Raw genomic sequence first — 11400 nt, forward strand, 5'->3', positions numbered from 1 at the left:
CCCTGTGCATGTTCACCTTTATTATACATTAAGGTCACGGATATTCCAGTTCTTTGATCCCTCAGGGCCAGCACACACAGGGGTGCGCACGGCAGAGGGCCTGGTGCCCACAGCCCCTGCACACAGGGCAGTGCAGGGCCAGGGGGCTGTGAGGGGCAGGGAGCTGCTCAGCCCCGGGGCAAGTGAGGCCACCGAGCAGCTTGGAGGGACGCTCCCACAGAGGCTGGGTCTGACGAGGGCACACTGTGGGGGAGCAAGTACTGGGTCTCCGAGCAGGCATTGCTGGGCCCTGCCAGAGCTGGGGCTGGCTGGGGTGCATTCCCCGCCCTCATTGGTATGAGGCACAATCCCTGAAGAGCCCAGCGGCCAGCGGCGCTGGGGAGTTTTGGCCAAGCAGAAGGAGGGTGTGGGAGGCCAGGAGCAGGGCATGGGGTCCAGGCTGAGCTGGTGTTGGTGGAGAGCACGGGGACCAGAGGCACTGAGGGAGGACAGGGCCTCACACCCACTGCCCTGAGCCCAAGCACCACAGCCGCAGGGGCACCAGCCTTCTCAGCCCCATGGGTTCTGCGATGAGGTACAGAGCCAGGCGGCCAATCCCACTCCTCCCCCGGATAGCACAGTCCTGTTCCCGGTGCACATGAGGGACAGGGCTGAGGGGGGCAAGGACAGAACTCAAGGCCAGAAGTAGGGCAATAGGAAGACAGCAAAAAAAACCCGCAAGAAACCCAAAACCAGTAGTGCAGAGGTAATGGAGATACTGAGAATGGGGTGAGAGGAGAGGAGAGTCTGGGGGTTGGCCACAGGTGCTGGCAAGGCACAGGAATGGGGCCGAAAGGAGGGAGAATGGTGCTGGCCCCAGAGAGCAGAGAGAGGTTCTGGGATCTTGAGGGTGACCCACACGCTCACCCCCCTGGGGTGAGGCAGGGTCCCATGCCTCTGACTCAGGTGGTCACTTTGATCCCAAAATATTTGCGCAGCTGCTCCAGGAAGAGAAAGGTGAGAACAGTCTGAGGAACGAGTCGGACAGCAGCAGGAACAAAGCCCTGGCAGGGGACAGCAAAGAAAGGGGAGAGTCAGTGCGTGCCTGGCCCTGGTGCTCCCAGCAGCAGCACGAGCGGGCAGGCACAGGGCAGTGCTGGCTGGGCATGCAACGCAGGCTGCAGAGCAGGGACTGCTGCACCGTGGTCACCGCAGGGCACACAGGTCTCAGCATCACATGCCAACCCCTCTGTTCTACACATGGGTGCTGGCACCTGCCCTCCCATTTGGGAGCCTGATGGGTGCAGCAGGGCCATGGCTGCAGTGCCTGAGCCCAGGGTGAGTCCCGGCGAGGCCAGGGCTTGTGTTACCCTGAGGCCAAGCCTGGGCCAGGTGGATGAAGGCCTGGTGCAGAAGGCAGCCAAGCCACCACAGCAGAGCCTGGAAGGCCCCTGTCCCAGGACTGTTCTGGATAGCAACCTCTACTCCTAGCCCGAACCAGCCTGCCCCACCCCACACATCCCCAGCTACATACCTTGTAGAAGGCGAGGGGTCCGAGCTTGGCAGTTTCCATGGCACAGTGGACAACACCCTGGGGAGAGAGGGTGAGAGATGAGGTGGGAGGGGCTGGGAGGCAGAGGCCCTGTGTGTAGAGAGGGGAGGATGGGCAGCAGTGAGATGGGCAGGGTGGGTGACTCACCTGGTACTCCCCGTGGGAGTTCATGAGGCGGGTCTTGAGCACATCCAGGGGCTGGCACAGGAACGTGGCACACCCGCCCTGCAGAGAGTCAGCGAGGAATCAGGAGACCTTGGTGCCACTGGCTGCTGCGGTCATTGAAGAGACCCAGAGCCATCCATGCCTGGGCCCAACCCCGGGCCAAGAGCCTCCCAGAGCCACTGTGCCCAGCCCTGCTCAGTCCAAGCCCAGAGCGGTGGCTCTGACAGCCCCAGCCTGGCACCCTGAGCCTGGCTGCAGGCAAACCAAGCCCCAGCCCTGCCCCCCCAGCCCTGCTCACGGCAATGAAGCTGGACAGGAAATGAGTGACAATGTTGTCTGACAGCAACCCAGTGGCGAGAACCAGCTGTTTGGCCTGGTCATAACAGGAGAGCTGCAAAGACACTGAATCAGCGACATGTTCCCCTTCCTCACCACACCAGGCACCTACTGCCCAGAAGAGCTGTCCTACCTGCCCAATGGTGACAAGGGCCCCACGGCAGGATGCCACAGTAGCTCCTGAGAAGAGTTTCTTCAGGCCCTCTGTGGACAGACAGATGGGGATCAGCAGAGTCCTGGGCCATCACTCACACCCTATTCCACCTGGAGCCTTCTTCCCTGCCCAGGCTATGTCCCAAACTCCTTGCACAGCCCTCCTTAAAACACACCACAGCAAATAGGCTGCAGGATAGGGGAATCCTTAAAAACGGCCCAACCTCCTCCCTGCCTCTGCTCATCCCCTGTCCCACCTGCTCCATCCTCCTGCTCTTTTCCATCACACCTCCTGGCAGGTTTCGATTTCCCACTGAGTACGGGCAGGCTGCCAGGCCCTACCAGACCCGGCCTGGCCCTTGCCCCAGCCAGACAGTGTGGTGGTGCCAGGCCCTGCATGCCCCTGGGCTCCCCAGCCCCAAGGGCATCCCCCCGGCCCCTCTCCCTGCCCTGGCTGAGCAAACTCCCCAGGTCAGCCCTGCTCCGGCTCCCCGGTGCCCGTGAGGACACCGGAGCGGGCTCACCCACCCGGCTGGCACGGCCTCACCTTCCCGGAGGACACGGTACATGCCGTCCAGGGCATGGGAATAGCTGGAAGGAGCGAGAGGGGAAGGGGTCAGGACTCGAGGCTCCCCAGCACGGCGGCAGCCTCGCCGCTCTCGGCGGGCACCGGTGGCTCCCGGAGCGGCGCCCCGGCCCAGACCCCGCCGGTGCCGGTGCCGGTGCCCGGGCCGCGCCGCCGGTGCGGTGCTGCCACCCCGCGGCCACGGGGACCCCCGGCCCCGGGAGCGCCGGTCCCTGCCGACCACCTCCCCGCTGTCCGAGCCCTCAGGGCCCCACAACAACCCACCCCTCTGCCTCAGCTCCTCCGGCAGCCACGGCCCCCCCTGCCTCAGTCCCCCACTCACTTGCGCCGCTGAGCCGGCGGCTGCTTCATGTCGTTCTGCATCCTGCAAGGCAGAGCACCGCAGGTGAGGACGGGCCGGCGCCTCACTATCCCCCCAGCACTAGAGACTCCTGCCCAGGGCGATGGGATTGTGTTGCCCGTTTGCAAATGGACAAGAACGCTGCCTCCAGCCCCACTCCCCCCAAGGGGTTGTCATCAAACAGCAGAACAGCTCCAGTCATCCTGAGCACAGAGCTTCTGGGCCACTGACTGCTGGTCAGGCTGGCCAGGAGAGATGACAGGAGCACCCAGCACCTCCCACCATTCCAACCACTGTCACACAGACAGAACCGACCTGACGTTCACCATATCAGCCGGGGTCCCCACGAACCCACCAGTGAAACCTGTGGCAAAAGAAGAGCTGGGTCAGGGGAGCGTCCAGCCTGAGGGAGCTGGAGCTGAGGGCCCCATTGCCTGGCTCACCTCCTGCTGCAGCCATAAGCACTTTCTGGTAGAAGGGGGGAGGCCCCTGCCTGCCCTGGCCCAGGTGTTTCTTTGCAGTCTCATAGATGCCAAAGCGAGTCAAGGAATACGTCATCTGGAGGAGAGGGATATGAGTGGCTGTGCCTCTGGTAGAGGGCAGCCTGTCAGCTCCAGGGGCTCTGCAGCATGGCAGGGGCTCTGTGCTAGCCTTGGGGGCCCAGGGGCCAGCAGGGCACAGTGGCACTCACCTGCCGGCACAGCGAGGCACTGAGCCCATTGTAGAGAGCAAAGAAGCCGTCGGTGCGGATCACGTGCATTGCCATCCCCATCATCCGCATCTTCACCTCCTGCTGTGTCTGCAGGTGGACCTGGGGCAGAACGCGGCAGCATCAGCTCAGCACCAGGCTAGGCAGGGATTGGGAGTGCAACGGGCAGCAGAGCAGGCATGAATGTGAGCATGTCAGGCTAACGCGTCAGCATTGCCCAGGAGCCAACAGCAACAGCTCTGGGCTTCCCACACCTGAACAGGACTTGGAGACTGGCCCAGCCTGACACTGGAGAGCTGGAGGCAGTGAGGGAAGGGGAGTGCCCAGGCACCTGCCCACAGCCCTTCCCAGGCCCTGCCCTCAACATTAGGTTCCAAGATGAGAGGTGGTGCCTGCTCCTCCCAGAAGAACCCTGGACCACCTCAGGGTGGGGTGGTCCAGCAGCACCCGAGCAAGTGAGTGCCCAGTATGGGTTTGCTCAGAGGGATGCAGTCGGGTCAGTAAAGTCATGGCCATGCAGGGTGGCAGGCCTCCAGAGCCACTTTCTCTCCTCCCGAGTGCAGGAATCGCAGAGGCAGGAAGAGAACCCCATGGCCGGCCAGATGCTCTCCTTCCCTCTTGCAGCAGCCCAATGCTTCCCACCATCACCAGGCGCAATGCATGGCAGTGGGAATTGTGGGGGGCTGGCCGGGACACACGGGAACTGTGTCAGCTGGTTCCAGAGCATGCTCTGAGTGCTGCGAAGACATGTGCAGGTCAAAGGCCCCAGGAGATAAGGAGAGCAAAGGGCCGCTGTCGGGGGACCAGGCCTGGCTCCTGCTACAGAAGCCCCAGCACAGCTGGGCCGTGGGACACACCACAGGATGCTGGGAACAGCTGCTGTCTCCCACGTGAGGCACCAGCAGGGGTGCAGGGGCCTGCCTTCAATGCTGGCAGGTGGATTTTGGATGTCAGGGACCAGAGCTCGTGGTGTGTGGTGTGTGCCAGCTTCAGGTAGCCTGGGGCAGAGGAAACAGGCAGGCAAGTCAGGCAGAGCCATGCTAGGATGCGCTCCGCCGCCTGCTGTCCCAGGGCTGCAGGAAGGGCAGGCAGGCGGGCAGGGGAGGGGCTGGCCAGGCCGTGGGTGGCTGGTGGCTGCAGAGAGCCGGCCTAAGGGCACAAGCACTGTCCAGGCTGGCTGGCTGCGGCCTCCTGCTGAGGCTAAGGTCCAGAGCAGCAGTGAAGTGCCCTTCGTACCCTGCCCTGCCGGACCCTGAGGCCTCCTGTGCCTCACCAGGCCTGGTGCCAGCCCCTGCTGCAGGGGAGCTCTGGGTCAAAGACAGGTCTGTGATCAATATTCGGATGTGAACCCTCTGGCAAAACCTAGCAGTGGGCTGGACTGCTCTCAGCCCTGTACACTCAGGGGCTGCACATCTGCAGGGGACAGCAAGGGGACATGGCCCAAATGTCACACCCGTCATGCTGGCTCAGAGACAGACCGAGAGGCATGTATCAGACTAATTCCCTTTCTTAGCGCCTTGCCAGGGAATCCCACACAAGTTCCCATGGGCTGGCAGCCACCTCTGTTGGGCAGACAGGGCCAACCAGGCACAGCAACAGGCTGAACAGGCGGCATCCCCTTCTCAGGGCTGGTTGCTCTCCTGTGCCGAATACATCTTCCCCTCCCTCCACGTCATGGGGTGGGAAGGGGCTGTCTGTCCCAGCCTCACCCGTGGGCACAGCCCTGGGCAGGGTAGGCCCTGGCCTGGGCTGGCTCTCCCGCTGCCCCTCCGCAGCCTGCCCGGCTGCCAGGCTCGTCGCCGCTTGGCCGGCGCACAAGGCTCCAGGCAGCGCTGGCACTCGCCCCGTCCGTGGGTGCTGGCAGTGCAGGGCTGCGCGCGGCGCCCTTTGTGCGGCAGTGGGGATGCCAGGTCATCCGCGGCGCCTAGGTGACATCTTGGCCGGAGGGCTCAGAGCCCAGTGGGACAGTGTCCAACACCGCCAGCCCTGGAGTTACTGCCGTGCCCGGGCAGGGCAGGGCAGGGCAGGCCAAGGCGTCCTCCACAGCCCCCAGGGAGGACACCCCGAGTACCCCAGACCCCTCAGTCCCACACATCTGTCCCTGCCCCTGGGTTGGGTCTGTGACCCCTCAGCCCTGTCCCCGGGCCCCAGTGCTGGCTCCCTCCTCCCTGAGCCCAGGCCCATATACCCGTACAGCCCCAAACCACGAGATCAGCCCCTCAGAACCGATCCCCGGCAGCTTTTTCCCTGGTGCTCTGCAGCTGTTCTCTGGCCTCGCAGTCACCCTGGGATCCTCACAACCGTCCTCCCTCACTCCTGCCCACCTTCCCCGCAGCCAGGTCCCTCACAGTCGGTCCTGCTGCTGCTCCAGGACCCTCAAACCTGCTCCTCGTCCCCTCACAGCCTCTCCAGGACTTTCACAGCCACTCTCAGTCCACTCAGAGCCACCTCCCCTCCCCTGGCAGCACTCTCCTGGTCCCTCACCCACTCCGGGACCCTCAGACTCGCTCCCCAGATCGGCTCCCCATCCCCTCGCAACCTCTCATGGACCCTCACAGCCACTTCCAGCCGCCCAGAAGCCCCCAGACCCGCTCTCTGTCCCCTCACAGCCGCCCCCCGCCCCGCAGCCCAGACCCTCAGACCCGCTCCCCGTCCCGCCGCGACCTCTCCGGGACCCCCACAGCCACTCCCAACTCCCCCTAACCCCTTCCCCAACTCCTCGCAGTCGCTCCGGGACCCTCAGAACCACCACCAGCCCCGACAACTGTCCCCCAAACCCTCCCAGCCCCACTAACCGCCTCCCCATCCCCTCACAGCACCCCCCCACGCCACCGCAGCCATTCACAGCCGCTCCGCGCTCCTCAAACCCGCTCCCTCTTCCCCTAAACCGCCTCTCACACGCCGTCAGAGCCGCCCGCCCGGGCGTGTCCCCCCCTCACCTTCAGCAGGTCCAAGGGGTGGGTGCAGCAGGCGGCCCCGGACGACGCGAGGCCGCCGAAGTACCAGCGCGAAACGCGCTGCTCCGCCATGGGCTCCGTGTCTGCCGCAAGCCACGCCCTCTTCCGTTAAGCCACGCCCCTCCCGTTAAGCCACGCCCCTCCCGGTACCGGAGCCGGGGAGGGGGCGGACCCGGCCGCCGCATCCTCCGGCCCAGGAGCGGAGCGCAACCCCCCCAGCCTCGCGGGCGGGGGCTGCCGCGGCGACCCCAGGCTCCAGAATCCTCCTTCCCCTGCCACACGCATCCCCACAGCCTGTGCGAGTGGCTTCTTCCCGGTAAAAATTAACAGGGATTAACTAACGGGGAGGTGAAGGCATCTGCAAAAAAGCGACCTGAAGAGGTGGGGGATGCGCGGGTACGAACAGCAGCGTTACCAGTGCACACATGCAGAGCGCGGGGAGAATCAGCAGCTCCAGAACACTCATTCCCAACCTGCACACATCTCCACAGCCCGTGGAAGTAGCTTCTTCCCGTTAACAACTAACGGGGAGGGGAGACTATCGGCAAAAGGCAGCATTAAGTTACGAGGGGAGTGATGTCACAAGGAGGGGCGTGATGTGCTAGTACAAACTTCAGTACTTGAAGGGAGCCTACAAGAAAGATGGAGAGAGACTATTTAGGAGAGCCTTGAGTGACAGGACAAGAGGGATTGGCTTCACACTGAGAGAGTAGCTTTAGGTTAGATAATAGGAAGAAATTCTTCCCTGTGAGGGTGGTGAGGCCCTGGCACAGGTTCCCCAGAGAAACTGTGGCTGCCCCATCCCTGGAAGTGTCCAAGGCCAGGCTGGAGGGGCTTTGGAGCAATCTGGGATAGTGGAAGGTGTCCCTGCTCATGGCACGGGATGGAATGAGATGATCCTTAAGGTCCCTTCCAACTCAAACCATTCCATGATTCTATGAAACGGTGACGTTACCAGTGTGCACACACAGAGCATGGGGATAATCAGAGCTGATTTGGGAGAGATGAACTGTTTTACATGGTTTTTTTTATATTTATAAGGTAGAGTTCATGGTGATAGAGGAAGGAGGCAGCAGCTCTGCCAAACCACAGTGTTTTTTGGGAGAGCACTCCCACCACGCCACGCACTTGGAAAGGTCCAGGCCCAGCTTGGGCAGCAGCCGTTGTGCCAGTCCCTCTGGGGTGAGACTATTCCAGAACAACAGTCCCTCCTGCTGCCTCCAGCGCCGCTTTGATCTTCTCTGCTTCCTCCTTGGAGGCGTTTGCCTTGATCTCCTGCGGAAGGGACTCCACCAGCTTCTTGGCCTGTGGGAGGGACAAAGTACGAGGCTCATAAAGTGTCTTTCACTAACTGGATTATTGGATTTAGAGCCATGAGCCTGACCTCTGTTTAGGATCACCAGGGAAACTCACCGACCAGTACAAACCCCAAGACTTTCACTTGAACTACGGCACATCCCACCAGAAGGCGGCTAAACCTGACCGTGAGTGGCAGTACATCCACTGCAAAACCTTTCCCAGCGATTTGCTGCTCCTCAATTCCTCCCAGCATGTGTGTGGTGCTCCCAGATGTGCACCCCTGGCCTGTGCAGGAGTAGGGGCAGGCAAAGGCCCACGCAGTGACCTACTAAGGCAGTGGCTGCCTGGCGCTGGGCCCTGTTCAGTGTCGGTGTTTTGGTTCACATATTTGTGCCAGCAGGAGGGGAGGCCAGTGCAGAGTTTGGATACAGCTGCACTGGGTAAAACAGAGATCCAGCACAGACTAGACTCGGTAACACCTTATTTTGACATTTTAGGGACTTTTTAAGCAAAACTACTGGTACTAGGCAGCAGTGCAATACTTAAGGAAAGCTGAAAAGCTGCTGAGCTGATTTAAGGGACTTATGGCAGTGCTGCTGTAGAGAGGGAAGAGAGTCTGGGGGGACAAGCCCCTGCTGTGGTCAGACCCTCCTGCTCTTACACCCAGCACCAGTGAAGCTATTTGGTTCCTTGAAACAAACCCCAGCTGGTTCCCAGGTGAGAAGCCACGGCTCCCTGCTGTGGCTCAGTGGGGCTTTAGTACCCACTGGACTTGCTGCTGCTGGCAAAAGGTTTTGTCCTTTTGATTCCTGCTGAGCACAGTAACAACATATCTGCAGAGGGAAAAAATGCCTTTTTTTTTGCTGCGGTGAGCAGGCACAGCCAGCGCCCGGTAGGGCAGGAATGCCTTCACTCACCAGGACAGGGGTCGGACAGGAGCCTGTTCTGTCTTGCTGGGATGAGAACAGGCAACACAACCCAGGTTATTCATTTCAGAACCCTGCTCACCAAGGCGTGACTCCATTCTAAAGCAGCCCTGGTTGAGGGAAGCAGCTGTTCCTGGCGCCTGGCGGAAGAGCAGGGCCTGAGCCAAGCAGTATCCACACAGCAGCAGTCATGAGGCAGAGGCAGCACATTCCCAACCCAGTCAGGCCTGGGACTGGCAGTGATACAGGGTCAGTGTCTGCTGGGAGGCTCTCAATGAGCTTCCTGAACCGAGGATGGCCTCAGTCCGGTGTGTGCTGACCACACACCTCTCTCTTCACGCAGTTGTTGCCACAAGACTGACCTGTTTGGGTCCCACCAGCACCCAAAGTCCTCATGAGCCACGCTCTCCTATAAACAATCAGGTCACAAGCAAGATCCCCTGCAAACCTCATTATAACACCTCAACTGGATGGCCATAAAATTTACAACAAAAGCGCATCAGCTCTACTTTGAACATAACCTCTGCAGGCAGAACCCCTGTAATCAGCCAATTGTTTTGTGTGCGTGTTTTAACCAAAGTGCCAGGCCAGGTACATCACACTGGAGTTTGCCTGCGACAGCCAGCACCTACAAACAGCTCGTCCAATAGGTGCCACATGCTAAGCCAAGCTCATTTAGCATCAGCTCTCCAGTTAATTATCTGCTGATTACATCCATTACAGGGTTTGGTATTTTCATGTTTGCTTTGGACCAACAATGGACAAGCAATGTCCAGAGGAACCAGGCTGACAGTCAGGTAATTATCCCTGTGGGGGAGCCAAACTTGCACCTGTGCCACCGAGTTTCTCTGTTGGCTTTGCAACAAGAACAGGTCAGAAGATTGTTCGCGAACCTTCCTGCTATTCCAGATTACAACAGGAGCAGACTCTGCAATGCTCAACGCTTCAGATGGATAAATGGAAAGTGCTCCTACTAAACCCCAAGATATGGTAGAATCACCCAGTGGAGAAGTGCAGCGCGTTAAATACTTTGGTAAGTAGCAGCTTCATCACCCCTAGTGAGCCCACACCCCAGCTCAAGGGCACAACCTCAGATGTTGCCCAGGGCTGTGAAAGGCCCAGTCTCCTCCCCGGAAAGAGGAAGAAGCATCACCTACAAAATAAAAAGCCCTGAAAAGACATGGAAGCCTGGATCGAAAGGTGTGTGAATTAGAGAAACTCATCTAATTCAGAAATACATTGGTTTTGGGAAAGGCAAGCCAAACTGAGCTGTAGTGAGGGAATCCTGTGCTCTGCAGGAAAGCTCATAGCAGCTCTCAAGTTTGGAGAAGCTGGCACTGGCACGAAGGACTCTGAGATCTTTGTTCTGGGTCTCCTCCTTCATCCTCCCACTTCTGCCAGGGGAAAACGCCAAAGACACAACCAAATCTTGCTCCCCACTTTGTCCATGCCTCTGCACTGAGGTGGACACAGGCAGACTGTGCTCCTGCACACGGAATCCAGGCTCCCTTTGGACAGAGAGCCAAGGTTGCTGGACCCATCTGGGCCCGGGGGCAACATGCTGGAAGCTGGGGCAGCCCCTGCTCACCTGCACGAGGTTCACTCCTGGCACGAAGTTCTTCACCTCCTTGATCAGCTTCACCTTGTCAGCGGGTTTCAGCTCTGTCAGCCGGACGGTGAAATGTGTTTTCTCTTTCTTGAGCGGGACCTCCTCCTCCTCCTGAAGCAGCAGGAGAGCGGTGAAGCCCCGCGGCCAAGCCCACCAGCCCCGCCCGCTGCCCGCGCGTGGGGCCCTCGGGGCCGACACGGAGCCCCCGGGGCCCCATTCTCGCCCCTCTCCGTACCTGCGGAGCCGCCTGGGCGGGCACGACGGAGGCGGCGGCCGCGGCGGGCATCACCCCCACGTCAGGGATCTTCAGCGTCTCCTGCGGGAAGAGCAGCGGCACCGGCGGCCGGTCAGGCGGCGCACGCGGCCGGGCCGGGATGAGCGGGATCGCCCCCCGCACCCACCTTGAGCAGCGCGTTGAGATCGGCCACCTCCAGCAGCGTGAGCCCCGCGATGTCCCGCACCAGCTGCCGCACTTTGGGCGAGTACTCCTTGGCGGCCGTGTCCAGCGGCGCCCCTGCCAAGGCCTCCGAGCGCCGCGCGGGGCCGGTGCCGAGGGCCCGCAGCCCGGCGGTGGCGGTGGCGGTGGCGGTGGCGGCGCGGGGCCCGGGGCGCGGCGGGCGCGGCAGGCGCGGCGGGAGCAGCGCCCGGCGGGCGGCGGGGAGCGCGGCGGGCAGCACCGCGGGCAGCATGGCGGCCCCGAGGACACCGAGCGCTCCGCCCCGCGCTCCCGGCGGGCCCCGCGCCGCTCCGGCCCGGCACAGCCGACAGAGGTGGAGCGAAGCGATCTGC

General features: G+C 61.6%; 2 protein-coding genes across 4 annotated transcripts; both read right to left on the bottom strand.

Moving 5' to 3' along the window:
* Positions 1-6892, bottom strand: SLC25A10 (solute carrier family 25 member 10). Of its 3 annotated transcripts, none has more exons than XM_027889823.1 (11): positions 6760-6892; positions 3803-3922; positions 3555-3669; positions 3427-3475; positions 3094-3135; positions 2733-2776; positions 2166-2236; positions 1995-2087; positions 1679-1756; positions 1514-1570; positions 1-1043 (listed from the first exon to the last, which is right to left on the bottom strand). In XM_027889823.1, exons 1-11 carry the CDS (start codon positions 6847-6849, stop codon positions 942-944), a joined length of 861 nt encoding a protein of 286 aa, XP_027745624.1. In that variant the 5' UTR covers positions 6850-6892; the 3' UTR covers positions 1-941. The 3 variants fall into 3 exon arrangements, with proteins under 3 accessions (XP_027745624.1, XP_027745622.1, XP_027745625.1); XM_027889821.1 differs by lacking the exon at positions 6760-6892 and adding an exon at positions 4268-4471; XM_027889824.1 differs by lacking the exon at positions 6760-6892 and adding an exon at positions 4242-4454.
* An 892-nt stretch (positions 6893-7784) lies between these two features.
* MRPL12 (mitochondrial ribosomal protein L12) lies at positions 7785-11300 on the bottom strand. The gene is made up of 4 exons (XM_027889795.1): positions 11013-11300; positions 10847-10927; positions 10591-10722; positions 7785-8082 (listed from the first exon to the last, which is right to left on the bottom strand). Exons 1-4 carry the CDS (start codon positions 11298-11300, stop codon positions 7966-7968), a joined length of 618 nt encoding a protein of 205 aa, XP_027745596.1. The 3' UTR covers positions 7785-7965.
* Positions 11301-11400: the final 100 nt, after the last annotated feature.

The sequence above is a fragment of the Empidonax traillii genome, unplaced genomic scaffold, assembly GCF_003031625.1.
Source record: "Empidonax traillii isolate 1590-97213 ecotype Southwest subspecies unplaced genomic scaffold, ASM303162v1 scaffold272:size679582, whole genome shotgun sequence".
Lineage (NCBI taxonomy): Eukaryota > Metazoa > Chordata > Aves > Passeriformes > Tyrannidae > Empidonax > Empidonax traillii.

Coding starts and splice junctions, on each gene's coding strand:
- SLC25A10 (XM_027889821.1), bottom strand. CDS start 4,465: ATGGTGGGAAGCATTGGGCTGCTGCAAGAGGGAAGGAGAGCATCTGGC. Junction 3,923..4,267: donor CTGGGCACTCACTTGCTCGG/GTGCTGCTGGAC, acceptor GTTCTGCCCCAG/GTCCACCTGCAGACACAGCA. Junction 1,571..1,678: donor ACTCCCACGGGGAGTACCAG/GTGAGTCACCCA, acceptor CTCTCTCCCCAG/GGTGTTGTCCACTGTGCCAT.
- MRPL12 (XM_027889795.1), bottom strand. CDS start 11,300: ATGCTGCCCGCGGTGCTGCCCGCCGCGCTCCCCGCCGCCCGCCGGGCG. Junction 10,928..11,012: donor ATCTCAACGCGCTGCTCAAG/GTGGGTGCGGGG, acceptor CTCTTCCCGCAG/GAGACGCTGAAGATCCCTGA. Junction 10,723..10,846: donor CCGCCCAGGCGGCTCCGCAG/GTACGGAGAGGG, acceptor CTGCTGCTTCAG/GAGGAGGAGGAGGTCCCGCT.